A 13724-nucleotide genomic window follows, 5' to 3' on the forward strand; every position below is an offset into this window, starting at 1 on the left:
TTCCCCTCTTTTTACTCAAAAAAGTACAATAGAACAGATAAACAAAATAATCAGAAACAATAATAAAAGTAATGCTAACTACAAATTTACGGTATACAAGTTTTCTTTTTAAGAAAATGTAAGATGAGCAATGCTACTCAACCTCTTCGGGTCAATTTTTACTTATCATGTTTTTTTAATTTTTTAATATTTTTTTAAATTATTTTGAATTTATTTTTTTAAAATTAATTGAATTATTTTATTCATTATTTATATATTAAATATTTGATAAAAGAAAAAAATCAAAAAAATTGTGGTGTGCGGAAGTTGTGTATCGTTTTTTTGCATATATATATAACTCATTTTCCTTTAGCCAACTTATATTCCCTTCGTGTGGACAAAAGAGAGAACCATTTGAACTAGAACTCTTGGCAACAAGTCACAGATGCTGCCAAACACAACTTAGATATATATAGCGAAAAACAGAACTGAAATAGTTACAAATTTAAACAGGAAAGAAAAAGTGGATAGCTTTGATCATGCTCTTTACATCTAGAGAGAAAGACAGCCAGCCTCCATGGACAGCCTTCAACATCATCCTCCATACAGAGAATCTGATTCCCCTTTAACGTGAAAAAAAGTGCCCCATCTCAAGCGCTTTTCACTCATGAACTTGACCTCCAAAGATGCATAATACAAACAAGCTACCAATCACAATGCGCAGACAAAATCACCGCTTGTCTCCATATCGTCTGTGTCACCATCTGCTTCTAGTTCATCAAAATCCATGCTGCCTCCAACAATATTCCCACCAACTTTGGGACCCAAACCTGGGTTCCTAGCCTCTTGAATTATTGACAGTATTTCTTCAATACTTTGGGATGACTCACTTTCTCCATTATTACAATGCAAGCCGCTTTCATTTTCTTCCATGAACTCTACTGCCAAGTCCTTCAAGAACCAGGGATGTTTCTTAATTTCTGGGATGGTTATTCTCTGCACAAAATGCAAATTAAATCATCAGCAAGAGGGGAGAATTATACATGAAGGACTAAAACATTGATCTGTTAATACCTTTTCAGGGTTAGCTACGAAGATTCGAGATAGAAGATGTCTGCATTCCGTGGATATACGAATATACTCTGGAATTGAATAGTGGACGCTAAGAATCCTCTGCCATAAAGCATGCAGTTAGCATATTATTTTTTCAAAACACAGCAAGGATGCATCTGGGATGGATGATCAACTAAAATACTTGGTATCAAATTAAACTAACCTGAAGGGTTTTTCTGAAATTACTTGGATCTTCAGGATCTTCAAAGGGATAAGATCCAACCAGCATCACATATAGGGTTACCCCACAAGACCAAACATCTGCAATCTATGTATTTTCAAGGACGAAAAAGTTATCACGAATCCATGATCATTAATCTAGTGACTAGAGTTGATAAAGCGAAAACGACGAAAACTCTAGAAATAAAGATCATCAAAAAGGAATAAAATTTACTTTCCCGTCGTATTCTTTCTTTGACAGGACCTCCGGTGCAATATAAGCCGGTGTTCCGACGGTAGATTTGGGTTGAGAATGTAATACAGATGACTGCGAAATGAGATACGTAGAATTTTTTAGTATCTTGGTTTAATGAGATTCTAATTATTCGATCACTGAAAATTTAAAAATCAGTTAGTTCACTGCCTTGGAATAGCCAAAGTCACATATTTTAAGACGCGGAGCCGAACTATCATCTAGAAGTGTGTTTTCCAGCTTCAAATCTCTATGACAAATTTCCTGGAAAAAAATTAGAAGAAAAGAAAATGCAAGAAACATATTATATTCTATTCAACAAGAGGTACTGCAAAGTTCATATTTTTCAAAACATAAAAGGTAAAAGAATAGTACCATCGAATGGCAGTAACTCACTCCCGAAATAAGCTGTTGAAAGAAATATCTTGCCTGATACAATCAAACATAAAGAAACATCAAATAATAACAAAACTTGCAAATACCATGCATGGAGCTAGAAATCCAAATTATAAAGAAATATCGATCTTCTCCTATCCTGCATATTCATTCCATAATGAATTACCTCATCCTCGCTGAATCTACCAGCATTACATATTCTGTCAAATAGTTCTCCTCCAGCAGCATATTCCATGACTATGGCTAAATGAGTTGGCGTTATCTGCACCTGCAACAAAAAAGGCTCTAATTAAGTTGACTAATGCTACTAAACATCGACCCAATTTTCATCATCCCAATTTTCTCGTATATTTTTTTTTTTTTTCCCTTATGGTATGAATTATACGTACTGCAGAATTTATTGTAGTTTATTAGATACTAAAGTAGTTGGGCATGCACTTGGTGCCAAGTGTATTAATTGCGAGGTATCTATCGACTGGTTATATATTATATGTTCCACGCACCAAACGTAAAGTGGGTGGGCCATTGGAAATGTGCCTAAGAACTCAATTATTATCAAGTCAATATGTGTGTGTGTGTGTGTATATGTATGTATGTGTGTATGTATGCATGCCAGTCTTTCGTTTCATGTCTTGCTTGAAAACTCAATAATTACGTAAATTCGTGAGTATTCGTTGTTTAGCAATGAAAACATGCATTAATGGGAATTGATCTAATACTTATTGAAGGGAAAAAAAAAAAAAAACAGATGCGTAATTCAAGATTAAAAAACAAATATCAGCGTATGCATGATTGTTCTCTAGCTAGGCACACATCACCATGTCAAGAGTATAAGCTTCTGTTCCAAATTAGGTTCTGCAATGTTAAAAGATGATAATATACATCCTAGAAAAACTCTCTCAGTTGAACTACAGGGAATAATCCTGATTAATGAGCAACCCAGATGTAGATATTTTAAAGGAAAAATGGCAAATCATAAACTGTACTGTTAAACAGTAATTATATAATTATATATACCTCCTTGAATCTTATTATATTTGGATGCTTCAAGGATCTGTGATTCACTATCTCCCTCTGTACATGCTCATCAATCTGCCCAACCAAGAGAATTTACGTGAAGAAACCAGAAACCCATTTCAAAACTCACAAAAGCAGATACATATATAGTACAGTAGAAAGCTTGTAAACAACGAGCACTTTGGTTTTCCAAAACAAAGATCAAAAGCCAACACCTTTTGGCCTCTCTCAATATACTTGACAGCGTAGAGCTCACGACTCCATTTATCCCTGACCAGCTTTGCCACCCCGAAGTTCCCTGACCCAATCTCCTTCAGTATCTCATATCGCTCCATTTTTAATTATCTTTTTCTTTTCAAAGAAACCTCTCTCTGTCTGTGTTATCTTTCACTCTCTTTCTCTTTGTTTGCTTCGAGAATCTTCATGATTTCAAATTTTCAAGGCTTCCATTGCTTAAAAAGCTGCAGAGACGATTGTCCTGGCCCGACTCCTTCGGAACTTTCAAATAAAGTCTTCAGAAGCGATCGAGGGACAAGGAGGACCAGTGAGCATACGTGGTTTAATGCTAGAGGCCAGATTTTCCAGCGGAACTCAATGATAACTGTGAGTCCTTATCTTCTGTCCCGCGTCTGCCGAAAGCTGTGTATAAATGACGCTTAAGATGTCAAGCAATGGCTGTATTGGTAATTAAGAACAAATTTCGTTGACAGAAGTTCGGTCACTTTTGCATACTAAAGAGCGGAGCTAAAGCGAGTATTTAAGGTGTAATACTCTCACATCTGTGGAATTTTTGGACATGTCCCTTTGATGGCCATCTCATCTGTACCGCACATTAATTTTATCTATTCAAACATCCTACATGATATTTTAAAATTTTAAAAATATCTTTTTAAATAAATAATAATAAATAGTATATAAACAATAAAAATCTAATATAAACAGTATATAAATAGTACATAAACAGTATACGAATAGTACAATCTGATATAAATAGTGAGTAAATAGTGTATGACCCGTTAGTAAACAATAGATAATTCGACTATCTTTATTAAATAGTGAGACCTACACTTTTTTTAAATCTTAAAATTTAAAAATTATCTCATCTTATTTTAATATTTAAATATATATTTTTTTATATAAACTATTTTATCTCATATTAATTTATTATTATTTAAAATATCTAATCTTATTACTATTTAAAATATCTTATCTTATTTAATAATATAAACTGTGTATATAAATGAGACTAAATTGAAAACAAAAGACCAAACAAAAGAGGTTATAATGACGGAAGGTAGCACAGAAAAGCGCCGTGGACGGTGGGGAGGAAAGGACACAGAGAGAAAAGTGGGTGCAATTTGTTGGTGGTCTCCACTTGGACTGTGATCTGCAGTTTTCGAACCCGTGGCCACGACCCGGACCACTCACTCTCAAGGTCGCTCATCCTTCTCGCAAAGCGTGCAATGCAAGCTAATGAACGATTTATGAAGGGATAAAATCAGAGAGGTTACGTGCATTGTATGCTCTGTGCTTTTGTATTCGTATAATATAATTTTTTAATATTAATTTTATTTTAAAATTTAAAAAAAATAAATTATTTATTATATTTTATATAAAAATTTTAAAAAATTATAATTATTAAATAAAATAAGATGAGATAATTTAATTTTTATTAATCAAACTAACCCTTAATCTCTTCAGATTTATTCCGTGTGACTGTTTGCATGGACAGTATATCACTTGTTTTTTTTTTTTTTAAGAAAAAAATAGAAATCTTTATTGATAGACTTCATCAAATGAATGGAAGAATACAAGATCGACTTCTGTTGGAAATATTTTCATAATTATATATATTATTATGAAATTATTAATAATATGTTGGGATTTATGTTTTGAAGTTATGAATTATTTTAGAAAGAAAAAAGTTATGAAAAATATATGAGGGTTATATTATTTTGGGTCTATACATATAGCATAAGCCATTCACTGGCGAGGTGGTATTAATGTCTCATTCAAATGAGTAATTTTTGTTGATTTATGTAGAGCCTGCTCCACGTAGATCATGGAATGTGGCCATCATCTAGGCGCTCATGCGCAAATCACTGCAACGCGTCAAGTGGCACAATGTTAGAATTCCATACTTTGTGGCCCACGGCCAAGCTACCAACCATGCCAGGACGAGTCATGATGGGCTCATGGCTAATAACCTAACACTGCCACAACCATACCTTAACACGCATGAGGCGCCCAACGAGGCTGTTGGCCGTGAGCCCAGAACGAAGGCTAGCATGCACATGCCCAGTGAGGTTAGTGACCATGCGCAGCCTAGCGCATGGCCAGACATGCACACGCCCATGCGCTGTAGGCTAAGTGTAATACCTCTTATTTACGTATATTTTTATTAATTAATTATTTAAATTATTATAATTAGTAGTTTTCTTATTTTAAATTAAACGTGTTTCTCTTTGTATTATTTTATGATTTTTAAGTTGTGAGATTTGAATAATCTACTTTCTTGATATTAATAATTATTTAGTATTTAAATTACTATCTAACTTGAATTATTTTATTGTTGGGTTTTAATTATTTTATTTTATTAATATTGAGTTGTAATATTTTTATTTGACTTTTATTTATTTTATTGTGCTCTTTATTTTAAATTAGTCTATTATTGAATTTTATTATTTTATTTAACTCGCCGTTTTAAAATTTATTTTTGTTAGATCAGTTTTGAGATCCTGAGTTGAAAAGACTGGATCTCATTTCTTTCCATTCCTTTTTCTTTTTCCTCTTTTCTTTTTGCCTTTTCTTTTTCCATTCCTTTTTCTTTTTCCTCCCCTGCTTCTTTCCTCCTGGATGAGCCACCCTCCCCCTCTCCCTTCATCACCGGCCTCCTAGCAACCCAAAACCACCAATCCCCAGTTCCGATCCGCCACTTGTGAAACTCAACCATCACATTTTTCGATTTGGACATTTTGGCCTTCAACCGCAGCCACCCACGGCCAACCACCACTACCATTAGCTTCACCAACACCTCTAAGCCCTACCCTAGTCTTCCCTAGTCTCCGTTTGTCTCCGTTCAAATTTGGGTGTTTTGAGACCCACGGCCATAGTGCATTTTGCACTGTAACGTTGATTTGCACCACCTTTTGCACTTCCATGATCTTCCAAAAATTATATTATAGCACTGTAAGTATTTTTCCTAAGAACTTTGAGATTTAATTATATTTTTGCGCTAATTTTTATTTACTATGAATTGGTTGGTTGTGCCAGACTAAATTCGAGGAGTTGGGGATCGGATGGATTGGAGGATGGAGTTGTTTGTGTGATTGGTTGGCTGTTGATTATTTGTGTTGTGTCTTGTACATTTCATAAGTGTACATATGTTCATGTTTGTAAAGAAAAATTGGGTTTTCTCATAATTGCATATATGTTCATGTGTTGGAAATGAAACTAGGTTTTCATATATAAATAGATTTTTGGGTGTGTGTATACCATAACCCCAAGCTGAAATGAGGTATTATCTAGGTGGAGCTCCTCTAGTCACTCAGGAGCGGAATATACTGTATAATGTCTCCTGGGTTATCACTGGGTGACAACAGGCTTGGACGATACAGTAACGTTATCGTGCCTACTCCGTGGCTCCTCTACTAGCAGGGGCTAAAGGATGCCTGGTCATGGTACGCGCTAGACGCAGAGTTGGGTGTCACTCGTTACGAAATCATATGCATAGTTGTTACCTGCAGTGTGGCGATGAGAGTCAGAGTGTGCGGATAATCCCTAGGGAGGATCGTGGTACATGCGGTAAAATTGGATAATTGGTTTTGATAATTGGATAATGTGCAATTTTCTGGAAAAGTTGCGAGTTTTGGTTAAAGGACATGTGAATCATTTTCTAGAAAAATTATGAATTTTCTATGTGGGTCATTTTTTAGAAAAATTGCGAGATTTGATTAATAGAATTATGTTGACCATTTTCTAGGAAAATGGTGGATTTTATGTTGGATAATTTTTTGAAAAAATAATGGATGTTTTATTGTATTGGTTATGTTTTGGGCCAAAATGAGATTTTGGTGTGCATTGGAAAATATTCATTTTCAGGAAAATGATTTTTGGGTCTCATACATAATCCATCATATGCATGCATGTTTGTTGGTTGCATCTATATATTTTATCTCGTGAGTTATTTGGATTATTACTTACCTGCGGTACCATTCCGTGGTACCATAGATTTTGATGAAGATGAGGATGCGGCTCCACCGAAGGGGTGATCAGGGATTACTTTCTCGTGGGTTGGGATTTATGTCCCACTTTTGATTATTATATTTTGGCTTAATTATATTTTTCATTGGATAATTGTAATACTTTTGTAACGCTTGTATTTAAATGAATTTGTATTTAAAAATTATTGTACTTCGTTGACTGACTTTAATTATTTCACTGCATTTTCATTGTACACTTTTTACTTCTGCACACACTTGACACTTAGCAATGGGATGCGTGACCTATGTTGTTATCATCCCGACGCCTCAATTTTCACGTGTCCGTACGTGAGAGTTGGCGGCGTCACAGATGATATTAGAGTTGTTCGACTCTGGATAAAACTACATGTCTCATAGGTGCAATACTAGAAAATTTTAAAGTTTTAATTTGAAATTATTTTATTTATTTAATTTGAATTGTTTTTATTTAATTTGATTCGGTTTAATTTGATTTGAATTTATTTTATTTTATTTTATTTAAATTGAATTGAAATTATGTTATTTTAGTTATGGAATTTATTTTATTTTGTTTTAATTTTTTTTGTCCGGAATTGAAATTGGGGTTAAGGGTTACACTATGGTAGGAAGATGATACTATCGAGAAACCATTGTTAGGTATGAATGTTTAGTGTAATAGACTTGAACTTTTATTGACTTGGGTCGTTTTTATAATATCGAGACTTGGAGGGAATGGTATAGTTTAGGCGATCTCTAGAGTAGAAACTAAAGTTATAACTAAGAAGGGGAATAGTTTTAAATTAATTAAGATACTTGAGTTTTAGATTCTGTAGAGTTTATAGAATGAGTTTATAGAATAGGAGGGTATAAGTTCGATAAACTTCAAGGATACATTTATGAGAATTTCATTTAAGGTTTGAGGCCCTATAGATTTCATGAATCAAGATTATGGGATTTATGGTGGTAGGTTCAACAAGCATTTGAGGGATTAATTAAATTGGAAGTTTTAGATTTTGCTGACTCAGATAAGCAATTTGGTAACGATTAGGGCTTTAGAATTTACAAGCTTTATAAGTTGAATGTTATAGATTTAAGGCCATCGATCTTGAGGATTTCAGAAAATGAATCTTATATATTTTAAGGTTTTAGAGTTGCTGGCTTGAAGGACTAATTGTACTAAGATCTGGTTTTTTAGCTTTGCAGACTTGGTATGCTAGCTTGATTTGTTCTTGAGGTTGATTAGGATGTAACCATTAAATGAGGTTGATCAAAGTTGAGTTATTGATATGGAAAATTTTCTGAAGAGTATTTCTTTGATGATTAAAGGTAATGATCTAGTTTGTGTATTACTTTTTTTAGGATTGAAGATGTTGATCTACTTCAGAAAATGATTATTTTAACTCGAGGTCGTAGTAGGAGGTTTAGGATTTGATCCATATCATTTTCAAGGATAATACATGGTGTAGATTTAAGAAATGATTCTTGTAGACTTCAAGGATATAGGTCCAAATGATGGAAATGGAAGTGATGGATCACTTGCACTTTTGGTGGAGTATTGATTTTGGATAGGATGCATGAGATCAACACGTAGTAGTTGCGAGTGTGTACGGATTTTGGAGAGTACAGGTCCTTGTTTCATTTTTGGCAGATGTGGTTTTGGTAGGTGCTGAGGTGGATTCGATGTGATAGTATTAGATTCAAGGGATCTTAGTTTTGGATTTTTGGCCAGTCGATTGAAGTGTTCAGTCAAAGCGTGATACTCAATGAAGTGATGGTTGGCAATAGTTGTTGTAAATGTCTTCAGAAATTAGTTGTGAATTGAGGTCGTATAGGAATTTAAATTTTTGGAGGCTATACTTTTCTTTGGAGATCGAGCGTCTAGTTGGGAGAATTATGGACATTATTATTTAACTTGAAGAGAATTTGTTGGGTCACCATGTGTGGTGTATGATAAAATCTTGGAAGTTGAAACTTAGGCATCGACGGTGGATAGCCTAACCATATTTATGAGGTAATAAAGTATTAGGATCCATAAGTGTTGTACATTAGTTTTGGTGGATTGAAGATTTGAGCAGTACGGCCTGCCCTAATGTTTAATTGTGTTGTGTGATTGAAAGAATTAATTGTATTAATACTAGAGCTTATGAGAGTATAAGCAGGTGGGCGAGTTACCAAGAGGGCTTCGATAATTTTTTGGTGAAGTCAATGGTGGTTCGTAGTGAGTTTAGTCATCGTCAAGTTAGATGATATTCATAATTTAGGTGATGAGCTTTTGGGTTTAGGTTGTTGGGTAGAAGTTGATAGGCGCTCTTTTTGGTTGGTCGGGATGGGTTCGAGCCTTTTAGGGATGTTCTTTATCTTAGATGAGACGAGCATATATTGAGATGTTGATACTTGTTTGCAAGTTGGGATGTTGAGGTTGATTGATATTGGTTTCTATCAATGATCATGAAGTTATTTTGTGGAATATTAATTTTGATTAAGTCAGCGAGAGCCAATTGAGGAATATGAGTGATAATTTATGAGCGAGTATGATGGAATCGCCTATAGGAGTGGACTTGGGAGAGCATTACTCATGCTTGTTTGGGAGTTGTTGATGGTATGTTCTTCTCAAGTGTGTTCGAAGTTGTATCTGGTAACTTGCCTTGACGTTAATGTTTAACCTTACAAATTTCAAGGACAAATTTTATTTTAAGCGGGGAGGATCTGATATCCCATATTTATATGTATTTTTATTAAATTATTATAATTAGTAGTTCTCTTATTTTAAATCAAACGTGTCTCTCGTTGTATTGTTTTGTGATTTTTAAGTTATGAAATTTGAATAATGTACTTTTTTATATTAGTAATTATTTCGAATTTAAATTGCTCTCTAGCTTGAATTATTTTATTGTTGAGTTTTAATTATTTTATTTTTTTAATATTGAGTTGTAGTATTTTTATTTGAATTTTATTTGTTTTATTGTACTCTTTATTTTAAATTAGTCTATTGTTGGATTTTATTCTTTTAGTTTACTAAATCACTGCATTTAAATTATTTTATTTAACTCGTCATTTTAAAATTTATTTTCGTTGGATCAGTTTTGAGACCCTGAGTTGAAATGGCTGGATCTCATTTATTTCCCTTCCGTTTTCTTTTTTCTCTTTTTCTTTTTCCCTCTCCCTTTTTCTTTTATCTTTCTTCTTTTTCCTCCCCTGCTCTTTCCTCCCGTGCGAGCCAAGCTCCTTTCTCCCTTTGTCCATTTCTTCGTCTGCCCAATGCGCGCATGCACCACCCGTGTGCCTCACTGCCCCTCCTATCTCTTTCCCCTTTGGCCGACGACCTCACCCACCCATTTTCAGCCCTCCAAACACCGCCGTTAAGCCCAAAATCATGTGCACTACCAAGCTGCAGCCCAAAATCATCCCCGCACAGACATCGCGCCACCACCAGCCACCATTTCTTTACCACATTATCACCGGCCTCCCAGAAACCCAAACCACCTATCCCCAGCTCAAATCTGCCACCGGTGAAACTCAACCATCACATTTTTCGATTTGGACTTTTTGGCCTTCAACCGCCGCCTATGTTGCCACCCACGACCAACCACCACTACCATTAGCTTCACCAATACCTCTAAGCCATACCCTACCTAGTCTTCATTTGTCTCCATTCAAATTTGGTTGTTTTAAGACCTACGACCATAGTGCATTTTGCACTATGACGTTGCTTTGCCGCCGCCTTTTGCACATCCGTGATCCTCTGAAAATTATATTATAGCGCTATAAGTAATTTTCTAAAGAACTTTTGAGATTTAATTATATTACTCTTATTTACTATGAATTGGTTGGCTGTGCCGGACTGAGTCTGAGAAGTCGGGAGTTGTTTGTATGATTGGTTGGCTGTTGATTATTTGTGCCGTGTCTTGTACATTTCATAAGAGCACGCATGTTCATGTTTGTAAATGAAAACTAGGTTTTCGCATAATTGCATGCATGTTCATGTATTGTAAATGAAATTGGATTTTCATGTGTAATTAGATTTTTGGGTGCGTGTGTACCACGACCCCAAGCTGAGATATGGTATTATCTCGTTGGATCTCATCTAGTCACTCGGGAGTGGAATATATTGAGTAACGTCATCTGGGTTATCGCTGGATGACAACGGGCTCAAATGATATGCTAATGCTATCGTGCTGACTCTGTGACCCCTCTGCTGGCAGGGGCTAAAGGATGTCTGATCACGGTATGCACTGGGTGCAGAGTTAGGTATCGCTCGTTACGAAATCACATGCGTGGTCATTACCTGTGATATGGTGATGAGAGCCAGAGTGTGCATATGATCCCGAAGGGAGATCGTGGTGCATACGTAAAATTGGGTAATTGGTTTTGATAATTGGATAATGGATCATTTTATGAAAAAATGGCGAGTTTTGGTTAGAGAACATATGAACTATTTTCTTGGAAAATTGTGGATTTTCTATGTGGGCCATTTTCTGGAAAATGATGAGATTTGATTAATGAAATTATGTGGACCATTTTCTGGAAAAATTGAAAATTTTATGTTGGGTCATTTTCTAGAAAAATTTTGGATGTTTTAATGGACTGTTTATGTTTTGGGCCAAAATGAGATTTTGGCGTGCGTTGAAAAATTCATTTTCTGGGAAAATGATTTTTGTGTCTCATGCATAATGCTTCATATGCATGCATGTTTGTTGGTTGCATCTATATATTTTATCTCTTGAGTTGTTTGGATTATTACTTACATGCGGTATCATTCCATGATACCGTAAATTTTCATGGAAATGAGGATGCGGCTCTGCCAGAGGGGTGATCGGGGATCACTTTCTCTTGTGTTGTGATTTATGTCCCGCTTTTGGTTATTATATTTTAGTTTAATTATATTTTTCATCGGATAATTGTAATACTTTTGTAATGTTTATATTTAAGGGAATTTATATTTAAAAATTTGGGTACTTAATTGACTGACTTTAATTATTCCGCTGCGTTTTTGTTGTTCATTTTTTGCTTGTGCACACACTTGACACTTAACGATGGGATACGTGACCCGTGTTGTTATCATCTCGACGCCTCGATTTTCACGTGTCCGTACATAGGAGTTGGGGGCATCACACCAGGCCAACGCCTAGGCTTTACTTAGGCCATTCTGTGCCATTAGCAGCAGCCGCAACAGCATGCCCTAGCTAGGCCCTTGCCTGAGTGATGGAGATGCAAAAAGGGTCATTCGTAATGCCAGTAGAAGGGCTAGGGTGGTTGCATTGGGGTACATACATGGCTCGGGTGATGTGGTGATGGGCGCCCAAGACAAGAGCAATTAGGGGAGTTTCAAGTGTTGGCCAATTCCTTAATTTTAGGGGTTGGATGACAAGATGACAAGGTTGGATGACAAAATGACAAATCCCTTAATTTTAGAGTAGTTGGTGCCGGCCATATGTCCTTTAAATTAGGGATTTATTTATTTTAATTTGTTTAAGTTCATTTCCTTTTTTAGGCACTTGATTTTATTTCCTTAAACTTAGGAGTTTATGTATGTTAAGATCTAGATCTAGTGTGGCATAAACCCTAGAGGACTACTATATATAAGTTTCGGCCATTGCATTATTGATAATAATTATTATGTTTTCTTTCAATGGATGAGAATTTTCTCTTTCAAAACTTTAGAAAGTTAAATACTAGCCCGAGTTAGTCTTAATTTTCACAAATGAACTAATTTGGATCTTTATATTGTCTTGAGGTAACCCTAGATCTAGCCATCCAACATGCCAAATACAAGTGAGTGAGAGTGAGGCTTCCATCACTAGGTCGTGCCAAGCCAGCACCAGCACCAGCAGTCGAATGCCCAGGCCACCAGCCTAGGCCGTGCCATGCCAACCGGGCCATGGCCCATGTTGTGGGTCAACCTAGGCCACCATGGACCAAGCCATGCCAAGAGCCATGTGGGGCCCATCCAAGGCCTGTTTGCATGGGATCACTCTAGGGTTTCTTTTTATGCTTTCACTATAAATAAGGCACTTAGCCATTTCATTTGTACCTTTTGACAATTTTCTTTTTGGAACGCTTGGGATTGTTCTTGAGGTCTATTTCAATGCCTTTCCGCTTGGGATCTTTTGGATGTAATTCGTGAATCCCAATAAGAGGATTAACACCATGCAATTCGTGAATAGGTGTTGTCCATTTATCTATCTTTGTTTCATCACTTTACAATTCTTGAATAGATGTTGATTCAATTATCAATCTTATGAGGTTTATTCATTCAATCTTCCATTGTTGATCTTTATTTTCCATTCTTGTTCATATATTTTCTCTTTGATTTTATAAACACTTTCATCTTCCCATCTCCCAATCATAAATCATGCACAACACATTCACACATCCATAGATTTATAATTCTCACATGTCATAGCCTAGATCTATAATTTCATATCCATTCCATACATTTTCTTACTTACCAAACACATATTTAGCCTCCATAAGACCCAAGTCCATATCATATCACTTCCATAAAGCCATAAAACCCTAGATCTAGCCTAGATCTTGTTCTCCAACAAGCCTAGCCGTATAGTCCATTATCCATAAGGATTCCTATA

At 35.5% G+C, this 13724-nt stretch overlaps 1 protein-coding gene across 1 annotated transcript; it reads right to left on the minus strand.

Annotated features, from left to right (window-relative positions):
* Positions 1–392: 392 nt before the first annotated feature.
* Positions 393–3625, minus strand: LOC122303654 (serine/threonine-protein kinase SAPK2-like). Its single transcript, XM_043115523.1, has 9 exons — positions 3133–3625; positions 2918–2992; positions 2067–2168; positions 1880–1933; positions 1676–1768; positions 1487–1579; positions 1256–1360; positions 1054–1152; positions 393–975 (listed from the first exon to the last, which is right to left on the minus strand). Exons 1-9 carry the CDS (start codon positions 3250–3252, stop codon positions 691–693), a joined length of 1026 nt encoding a protein of 341 aa, XP_042971457.1. The 5' UTR covers positions 3253–3625; the 3' UTR covers positions 393–690.
* Positions 3626–13724: the final 10099 nt, after the last annotated feature.

The sequence above is a fragment of the Carya illinoinensis genome, chromosome 3 (assembly GCF_018687715.1).
Source record: "Carya illinoinensis cultivar Pawnee chromosome 3, C.illinoinensisPawnee_v1, whole genome shotgun sequence".
NCBI lineage: Eukaryota > Viridiplantae > Streptophyta > Magnoliopsida > Fagales > Juglandaceae > Carya > Carya illinoinensis.

Bases quoted from the DNA above. Each gene is read 5' to 3' on its own strand.
- LOC122303654 (XM_043115523.1), bottom strand. From the start codon at position 3,252: ATGGAGCGATATGAGATACTGAAGGAGATTGGGTCAGGGAACTTCGGG. The intron at 1,769-1,879 runs GTACTATTCTTT...ATTTTTTTCCAG, and splicing joins TGAGTTACTGCCATTCGATG to GAAATTTGTCATAGAGATTT. The intron at 1,153-1,255 runs GTTAGTTTAATT...GCTTTATGGCAG, and splicing joins ATTTCAGAAAAACCCTTCAG to AGGATTCTTAGCGTCCACTA.